This window comes from Egretta garzetta, unplaced genomic scaffold, assembly GCF_000687185.1.
Source record: "Egretta garzetta isolate BGI_Z169 unplaced genomic scaffold, ASM68718v1 scaffold1021, whole genome shotgun sequence".
In the NCBI taxonomy this organism is placed as follows: Eukaryota; Metazoa; Chordata; class Aves; order Pelecaniformes; family Ardeidae; genus Egretta; species Egretta garzetta.
The window spans coordinates 104,640-114,108 of NW_009258752.1; the positions used below are offsets into that span (position 1 = coordinate 104,640).

At 50.6% G+C, this 9,469-nt stretch overlaps 2 protein-coding genes across 2 annotated transcripts; one reads left to right on the plus strand and one right to left on the minus strand.

Annotated features, from left to right (window-relative positions):
- Positions 1–2: 2 nt before the first annotated feature.
- Positions 3–2,287, plus strand: RPL36A (ribosomal protein L36a; the record flags this gene model as incomplete). Its single annotated transcript, XM_009649087.2, has 4 exons — positions 3–90; positions 308–375; positions 2,012–2,134; positions 2,219–2,287. Coding segments are annotated over 4 exons (300 nt in total), but the record flags the coding sequence as incomplete, so codon positions are not given.
- Positions 2,288–3,345: 1,058 nt separating this feature from the next.
- Positions 3,346–9,463, minus strand: GLA (galactosidase alpha). The gene is made up of 6 exons (XM_009649073.2): positions 8,997–9,463; positions 8,588–8,765; positions 6,968–7,059; positions 5,878–6,039; positions 5,076–5,273; positions 3,346–4,849 (listed from the first exon to the last, which is right to left on the minus strand). Exons 1-6 carry the CDS (start codon positions 9,150–9,152, stop codon positions 4,586–4,588), a joined length of 1,050 nt encoding a protein of 349 aa, XP_009647368.1. The 5' UTR covers positions 9,153–9,463; the 3' UTR covers positions 3,346–4,585.
- Between the last annotated feature and the right edge of the window lie 6 nt (positions 9,464–9,469).

The following is a 9,469-nucleotide window of genomic DNA, read 5'->3' on the forward strand; positions in this document are numbered from 1 at the left end:
CCCGCCGGACATACTGCAAGAAATGCGGCAAGCACCAGCCGCACAAAGTCACCCAGTACAAGAAGGGGAAGGATTCCCTCTACGCACAGGGTAGGGACGCGTGCGCTCCGGGGGGCCCTGCCTGGGGGAAGTTGCGTGGGGTCTGTGTGGTCATGCTGCACGCCGGGGTTGTGGGCCGAGCATGCAGCTTTCGGGGAAGGGGGCCCTGCAGCCGCAGGCTGAGGTCAGCTGCGGTTTGGTAAGAGTGCCAGCTGTGCTTGTAGCATGTCTGGAGTTGTTGTCTAAACAAAGCCATTTCTGTCTGCAGGAAAAAGACGCTACGATAGGAAGCAAAGTGGCTATGGGGGCCAGACAAAGCCCATCTTCCGTAAGAAGGTGAGTGCTGCTCCTGGAAGGAGGACCTGAAACTTTCTCGGCAATGTATGTGCCCAGCTGAAGAGGGACACTTCAGCTTCCTGTAGCCTTGTGCTCAAGCCATGCTATGGCAGCTCTGTGCTGGTAGTGCTGTCCGGGGGGGTGTAAGTTCCTCATCTGCATCTGTTCATCTTCCCTGCTGCCCCTGTCTCATGTAGATGCTCCATTTTTTGCAGGAGTGACGTAGCATATGTTTGCAGAGCAGCTTCTGCCTTGATGCTGTAGAAGAGCGGGGTCTTATTTTAAGTGATATTTTTAATGAAAGGAGTGTTTTCCTTATTGCTTGCCAAGGGGGAAGAGTGTGGCAAAGGGAAAGGGAGCCTGCTGCTTGCTGTCTTTATGTTCTTGAAGTGTCAGCAGTTGATCACTGAAACTTCTTGATGGGTTTCCGAGGCTCTGCATAGCGAGGCTGACAAGGGTATGACAGAAGTGAACTGTGTGCAACTCCTGAGGGTACCGCAGAACACAACATTGTTTACTTGCAGTCCGCTGTCTCCAAGGAAGTCCATATTGCCAAGCCAGTAAATGAGAGCTGCTGCGTTAGGCCTTCTCTGAGAGTCTCAAAGCAGCAGTGGAAGGGCAGCAGTGTCTTCTGTTACACATGAATTGCAGAAACCTGCTGCTGTCATCCTTCTTCAGTGTGGGTACCTGGAACTGTAGTCTTGCAGCATGTTTTCCCTCCATGCCATTACGTACCTCCTGCCAAGGAGTTGGCAGGGGAAGCAAAACCCAACTATTTGTTAATAGTTTTTCTGTGAACTGTTCAGTTACAGTTGTAGAGCTACTTGGCTCACTGATGGAAAGCCCCGGTCTTCAGCTGGAGATGTTCAGGAAGTCTTCCAGCAAAAAGAACAAAATGAGACAGCAGTTTTTCCAGTTGACTATCTGCCATGAAGTGGGGAGACCATGCAGAAAATGCTTCCGCAAACAGGGTGCACAAAGCAGCCGTACTGCTCTGAGTTTTGCGCTCCCCACCTGTACATTGCCATCCCCATTTCTGTTTCTTTCCAGTCAGCATTACAGGGTTGATTGGCCTAAGTCTGTAATTGGTGGTTACAGCTCTGGCCAGCTGCGACAGTACCCTTGCAGCTTTGGATTCTTCCCTTTGTAGTCTTCCAGGTTTCCATCTAACTTGTCAGTAGCTGCAGGTCTGCACTGAGCAGGGATGTTACTGCTCCTTTCAGGGAAAGTTCGTCAGTTGTGCTGATTTCAGGTGTTTCTTCTGCCTGGCTTTCTGCTGAACTTTAAGTCTGTTCTCTCAAGCTGCAGAAGTGCCTGTTACTCGGTGTGTTCACTGACACAGACTTTCTTCCAGCATGGCTGATCTATGCAGGCGACCAGCGCTGCTCCACTGAGTGCTTTTGCCAGAGTCCTGTATTGTGAAGGTACAGATCCATTAAACTCCTGTACTGGTCCTTAAGGTGTTTTCTGGCTTTCAGTGGAGGGAGCCAAACTATGTTGGTAGTCTTTTTCTTTACACTTGGAGAATAAGCTGCTGAATCTTTAAGAGTGCAGGTAACAAGCTTTTCCTGAGAGCAGCAATTTGTATGCTTGTGGACATTTTATTCATTGGTACGCTCTGCTTACTTCCTCCCAGGCTAAGACCACGAAGAAGATTGTGCTGAGGCTGGAGTGCGTGGAGCCCAACTGCAGGTCCAAGAGGATGCTGGCCATTAAGAGGTGCAAGCACTTTGAACTGGGAGGAGACAAGAAGAGAAAGGTATGTTTGTGTACTGAGAGTGGCTGAGAAAGGGTGGCAACATGCAGTGGTGAATAAACTTGCTCCGTGTCTTCTTTCTTACAGGGCCAGGTGATCCAGTTCTAAGCTCCATCCTACTCGTTATGGACCGTATTAAAGTATTTGAAGTGATCAGTTGCTTGGTTTTGTGTATCTTCTGTTGGTGGGGTGGGTCTTGCAAGTACATCAACCCAACAGGAAGGTGTTGCTTGCAAAGCTGCTTAGTAAATGAACTGTTTGTAATCTGAAGGCTTTTGGAAAAAAAACTGCTGATGGCCGGGATCTCCTTACTGTGTTACCAATGGGTGTGTTGTAGAGTATTGGTAGAGCCTGAGGCTCTGATGGATTTTTGCACCAGTGGCTTCTCTGCATGAGCATTGTACTGCTGCTTTTCTCTGGGCTTACTTCTGAGCTTCCATGGCAGAAGGCTGTCTTCAAAAGGGCCTCCTTTAAACTTCTGCAGCTCGTTTCATTTAAAATAGTTCGTGTCTCTCTTACAACAGTTCCATTTCAGGAATGCTGTGGTGAATTTGAATTGGTAGATGCACCCAGCAATGGTTTCAACGCAGTAGGGGCCAGAGTAATCCAAACTCCCCCAAACAGCCCCTGTACTTGGCTGTAGGCCCCTCTTTACAAATGGGGAAGAGTTGTACTGCTCTAAGGGGCAACGCATCAGCAAAGGCCCTGGAGCAGCTAGTGGATTTACTATGAGGGGCTTCATCTGATGAAGCGTCGCCTGCACCATTAGGCAGTAGTTACGTGCTGTGGTTCAGCTGTGACCTGTGTGCAGTGTCTGAGTGTTATGGTAGCTCAGAGATGAAAGGAACTGCTTCATGTCCATGGTTTGTTCCCCAAGCTGCATGCTGTCACACTGAAAGTGATGGTGTGACAGGCCTCAGCCGCCTGCCCCCTGTGTCTGATGGCTGTTGGCACCTCTTAGAATTTTCCTTAAAAGAAAAAGCCCAAGCACAGCACTGAAGCTTCAAATGAGTGGTGACTGATGGGCAGCTACTGAGAGGATAGTACATGATAGGACAGCCTGCCCTGGGCTTTGACGAGATCGTCCATGTGAGGCAGCACTACACTGCCTATGAGTAGGAAGTCCACTGTCAGCAGGTGCTGGGAACGCAATGCAGAGTACTCCCTTAGGAGTAACTTCCTTGTAGTGGAAACAGAGCTGGAGGATGAAGAAATGCCTCCTCCCATCTTCATTGGGACTGAGCGCTCAGTTACCAAACAGTAACAGAATTTGTATTTTTGCTCCTTTGGTACTGACTGATGTGATTGGTGTTTTCAAAACTACTGCTTAAACTGTTAGTGGTGGCTTTGGGTCTTCGCCTGTGATAGGGACTGTATGGCTGCATCGCGCTAGCTTTACTGAGCACTGTTTGTAGAAATCATGACAAATTTCACAAGAACTTAGTGACTGGAACAAACTGGCCTGTTTCCTAAAACCTGATTTAATTTCAGATGCCATGCTGTACTCCTGTACACTGGAACTAAGAAAAAGCTTAGCCTTTTTAAGGAAAGGGACACTTTAATCAATCAAAGTGCTTAAACACAGAAATAATAAATCAAGATACCCCGATCGTGTAGTAGTCTGAAGAGAACATACTTGTACGTGATGGTTACATAAATGATTTAAGTATCCATCTTCTGTCTCAGAAGTACCTGTGTTACTCAACAGAAAGGCTACTGCCAGCAGTGGAAAGCAAGCATACAGGTATTTTTGGAGGGCAGCTCACTGAGGAAGGGGACCCAAGTGGGCCCATGGAGGGTGGAGAGGGAATTGTCGTCCAAAAGGAATTGACAGCCACTGCTGAGAGGAAGACTCCCAGGGTAAAGAGAAACCCTCAAAAGCTGAGGCCTAAGGCATGGTACTTAATCACATTTATACTAAGCAGGCAGCTGTCAAGAAAGCCGTTGCCAAGATGTGTAGTGATTTAGGCCAGTCCCTGAGTTAGTTGTCAGAAGGTGGAAGTAGATGTCCATCCTCTGAGGAGGGTATTGGGTTTCTTCAGCAGCGGTAGGAGCAGCTTTTCTTGGTTTTGGACTCTGCCCCAGCCTGGCAAATCAAGAGCAAGGCAGGCAGGGTGTGTTTCCCTCTTGTCCCTGAAATGCTCATGGAGAGCTGTAAGATGCTGCGTGTATCCTTTACATTTCTTTGGTTGGTAGTGGCAGTGGGGTGCCCTGCTGGGACCCTTATGGCCCCTTGGAGAAGGAGTTGGGTGAGATGCCAGAGAAAGGATAAACAGGAGAGAAGCAGCACCCCTTTCTCTGTTACCTCTGGGTGATGGAGTGATGGGTATTTGTCACATTAGGCTGAAGGCTCAAAGTCCACTTCAGTAGTGAATACCTGAGGAGAGAAGAAAGGCACCCCGCTTGGAGGAAGGAGACAGTCTGAGGCTTATGAAAAGATTGTCTTTGTGCCTCCTATAGTGCCACTACTTTCAGCAGCACCGTGCCTGTTGGGTTCACCTCCACACTCAGGGAGGAGAGCCAGCTGTAAACGCCCCAGTCCCTGCTGGCTGGCAGAACCTGCCGGATGGAGCACGCTGGGTTGCAGGCCAGCCCATTGCCAAGGAAGGTAAGGGAGAAGGTGAAGTTCTGGGGTCCCCCAATCTCCTGCTGGTTCAAGACTGCCATGGCGTAAGCTCGGCCAGACAGGGGCCGCTCCCACAACTCAAAGTTCTTGTCCTGCCAAGGAGAAAACAAACACGGGGCTTACGTTAGGGGAGGCAGAACTGATGGTCTTTACACCTGTCTTTAAGCAGGCTTCAGGAGCAAGTGTGGTCACTGGGCTCCTGTTTCCCAAACCCTGAGCACTCCCCTATCACGTGTGTGTGTGTCCCCCCGTGTCACTTTTCTGAGGAGGCTGGCTGCCTGTGCCCCGCAGCGCACCCCCAGCCTGGTCCTGCTGTACCTTGGTGATTCGGTATCCCTGCTTGCCCAGCGGATCCTGGTTGATGGCGATCACCTCTTTGTTCTGGAGCAGCCACTTGGCCTCAGGACTAATGTGCCGCAGGTCATTGGACATGAAGAGGGGAGCTGCCATAATAGTCCACATTGCCATCTGAGTCACTGCCTGGTCCCAGCTCAGCCCAAAGTTTCCAATCACCAGCTGTGACAAGAAAACAAAAACACCCAGTAATGCTGCCTGCCGAGGAGAAATGGGGCCGCCAACCCAAACACTGGTAAATGACAGGATGCTGAGGGTGGGAACCCTATTTGGTGACTGTTTAGATAGGCTGAGTGTCAGGAGAAGGACCAGCCAGTTGGGAAAGGGTGACTAGTGTGGCAATTTAGGATGAACCACTGGTGGAGGTAAAGAACGATCCTTAACTGGCTAGACAGCGTTTAAGAATCTGCTTTTGGATGCAGCTACTCCTTCCTTGCAATGCTGGCACCCAAGGGTTTTCCCTCTTGGTGGTAGCTCAGGACTTGGAGACTGTCTCCCACTGCTATGCCTGTGTTCTGAACTGGCACTGCTTGTAGAGGCTGCATTACACAGAGACAGTGCTTCCTCGGTACCATCTGTAGGTGTAGTTTCCTTTCCCTTTCCAACCAGAGTCCCTCTCATCAAGTTCCTGATCCTAGGGCCCCGTCAGAGCCCTTCCCCTCAATGTTTCTGCCTCAATTCGCTCCCTCCCCATCCTTCTCAGCCTAGAGCCGAGGAAAGGACTTTTTGCTGGTGCTGCAAGGGAGGTGGATGTTGCTCTACTTGCCATGTCAGGATCGTTCCAGCCCCCTGGCCCAGCTATCTTTACAATGCTGTCCTGGTGACGTGCTGTCCAGTCCAAGATACTCTTGATGCTGCTCCAAGAATCGTAGACATCATAAAAGTTCCTCCAGTGATTGCAGTACTGTTTGATCTCTGTGTAATTGGGCTGCCAAAACAATGTGATTAGCCAGAAAGCCTGGTTGTGCAGGAACAAGACTGCACACAAGGCTAGACTGGATTAGTAATAATTTGAGGGATAACTATGATAACACCTTCCATCACCAGCTGTCCGGATGATCTAGTGCGTGTTTGTTCCCTAGGACACCTTGTGCCAAGTAACTCCAGCCTGCCACGTTCCAGACAATACTACTGCTTCCCTTGGGAGAACAGTTGCGGCCACCTATGCTCTCTTAGGAAATTCCTTTGAGTGCTATTTTACTGAAGGCGTTACAGGGCCAGTGGGATTAAACTGTCACATCCCAGTAATTACTGCCATTTCTTGGGTTTACACCCTTTGGTGACTAAATCATTTAACTCCCAGTGGGAGGGAATGGCAGTATCCTGTTATGGTGGCACAGGGGAAGCCAGCTATGGGTGGAGAGCAACGTGCTGTTCCTGGAACCTGGCTGGCAGAAATCTGTTGGTAAACAATGTGGAGAATTCCTATTAAATAGGCTGTCCTGAAGTCTCTCTCCTGGTCCCTAGAGGTGACTTTAAGGCTGAGTTTGCAGCACTCTGCATCCAGGAGGATTAACACCAAAGTATCTGCTAGCAGTGTGTCTGCATTGCCAATGTTTTGTTCCTTGGTTCCTCAGAGACGGAAAGCAGATGGATGCTGCTGTGTTCTTTGGCAGGCTTCAGCTGGGCTGTGCCTTCATGCTGCAGGATCCTACTGAATTCTTTTCAGCAGTAATGACTTGCCTCAGATATACTTCAGGGCTCTAGAGGAAAAAGTGGTTTTCCTCCACCTTACAGCCTTGTTCTCTGTTAGACCAGAGAGCAGCAAGTTTCTCAGGAGGCTATTTTGCAGTCTTAATGCTTTTCTGTTCTTCCCACTTTCAGTCCCAGGATAAACCTTGAGAAATGCTTCTTACCTGCTGGAAGGGCCTCAAGTAGAAAGGCCACTCACAGGAGTACACAATGCTCCTTCCAGTCTTGTTCAGGGCCAGAGACATGCGTCTGTAACCTAAAGGAAGAGGGCAGACAGAGGTTACACAATCTTCTTGGTCAAACAGAGGAACTAATCCAATGTCATACATTCAGGTTTCAGTTCAACTCTTGCAAAATCAAGGTTGAACACATGCTCGTGGCTGAAACGCGACAGGGAGAATAGGGGAGCTTATAGTCTGCAGCCAGTCTCCTGCCTTCCAAGGACAGAGCTGCTTCACAGCCTTGCTACAAGTCATGGGCAGGCTTATTGCTCCGAGACTGCTGATGTCTTTGTACATACAGCCATGGGAAGAGGCTGTGGTGTTGCTCTGTGGCATTTTTTCCTCCAGGTACCTGGGAAATACAAATTGGTATCTATCAAGCTGCTGGGTACAGCTTTGCTGGGTAACATTGCAGGAGTATGTTCTTATGAGGCATTTACACCATATGAGCTGGATAGGAATGCAAAAGCACTACTTTTTTTCCTGTCCTTGTCCCCAGACAGCCCTATTAAGCCCCTTTTAATCAGCAGAAAGGGAGCAAAAAGTTTGTTCTCTCCCCTGGAACTGCTTCAATACAACTGGATTGTATCTGGGTTTCATACATGATCCAACAAAAGCTTTCAGCTCAGCTGTCACTTACGGTGCTGAGCTGTGCTCCTGGACGTAGCAGCTGGCATATGCTCCAACTGGCTTAGATGGGACTGTCACTTGGGCAGGCCCTCCCTGCCAGGCAGAGCCAGGACTGTGTGCAGGATTCCTGCTGCCAAACACTGTGGTGCTGACTGTGCCAGCAGTGAGAGCCAGTCAAGAGAAAACTGCCTTCCGAATTGCATCGTCCTTCCCACAAATCTGGTCCTGTGGCACTGGGATTTGCTTGTGCTTGCAGGGAGGCTGTAGCTGAGCCCCCTTGGCACAGTGAGCTACTGAGCTTTCAGCTGTTGACTTGCCAGCCTGTGTGCAAATAACTTCCGAACTGGGATTTACACCGGCATGCTTTAAATTGAAAACGCCAGTAGGATTTCCATGCCAGAATTCCCCCCCTTTTTTTTTTCTGTTAAAAACTCTGATAACTGCCCTTTATACAGCTGACACAAGCTGTTCTAGCTTCAAGCCAATCCACATTGACATGGCCTCACCAAAGGGATTAAGGGTTAAGTGTGTGAAATGCTTTGAGCTCTCCAGTAAAGGCACTGCAGAAGAGCAAAAGCCTCTGCTGCATTAAGAGCTGAGGCAGCAGTCTGCACAGAGAGCCCCCCTGAAATATGCAGTTGATGTTTCCATGCCCAGCATGATGTGGTCTCTAGCGTAAGAAAGTTGCTTTTTCAAGCTGTGCACACCAGTGAGAGCGCCAGGAGGCTGAACAGGTAAAAAACACTTGGGCCAGTAACACTCACTACTTTGGGCTTGAGAACAGAGTCTCATACCTGCTTTTGTAAGCAAATCCTTTAAATGTGTATGTTCAGGGAAAAGCAACTCCCTGGAGCCCACCCTGGGCCTAGAATTGCTGCTGCTTGCAGAATATTTCCACCTTGTGGTGCAGTGCTGCATTGAGCCCACACCTACCTTCCGCCAGCAGCTCCAGTGTGTCAGAGTTGCAGCCATCAAACTTCAGCAGGTCCACACCCCAGGAGGCAAATGTTTGGGCATCAAGGTCATAGTGGTTGTAACTGCCAGGGAAGCCAGCACATGTCTTGTTCCCAACATCGCTGTAGATTCCCAGCTTCAACCCCTTGGAGTGGACCTGCTCTTACAGACAGAAAGAGAATTGGGGATGGGGAAGCAGTGAGGCAGGAGGAAGTGAAGCTGGGCTAGCAAGGGAAGCAAAACCCCACTCTGGCAGACAGGGCCTTAGCTCAGCAGCTACACAAATGTTCCCCACCCAGCCTTCCCTTTCCTCCCCTGCTCCCAGCACTGCTGCAGGTCAGGTCCCTGACTGCCATCACTGCCCTACGCCACAGTGGATGGCACTCACGTAATTGGCCAGCTTGAGGATCCCGCTGGGGAACCGTTTTGGGTCAGCCTGGAGCCTGCCATGTTCATCCCGAGTTGGGGCCATCCAGCAGTCGTCAATGCAGATGAATTCGTAGCCTGCGTCCCTCCAGCCCTCGGCAGCCATCACGTCGGCCATCTCCACAAAGAGCCGCTCGCTGGGCACCGGGAGGCAGCACGACCAGGAAAGAAAGTGGAGAACGTGCCAGCCCGATTTCTAGCGCCGACACGGCAACCGGGCCACCCTTCCGCTGAGCGGCTGGGCCGGCCGCGAGCGCGCAAACGGCAGAGGAACGCGGCGGCAAGCCTGGCTCTCTGCCCCGGCATGGGGAAGGCACACCGGGCGACAGGGCCTCAGAGCATGGCACCGGGCCGGCTGTCCCCGGCCCCGACGCCCCCAGTGTCGGTACCTGGGCTCCCCTGGGGCCAGCACCCCCCACCCCACTCCCAGGGCCG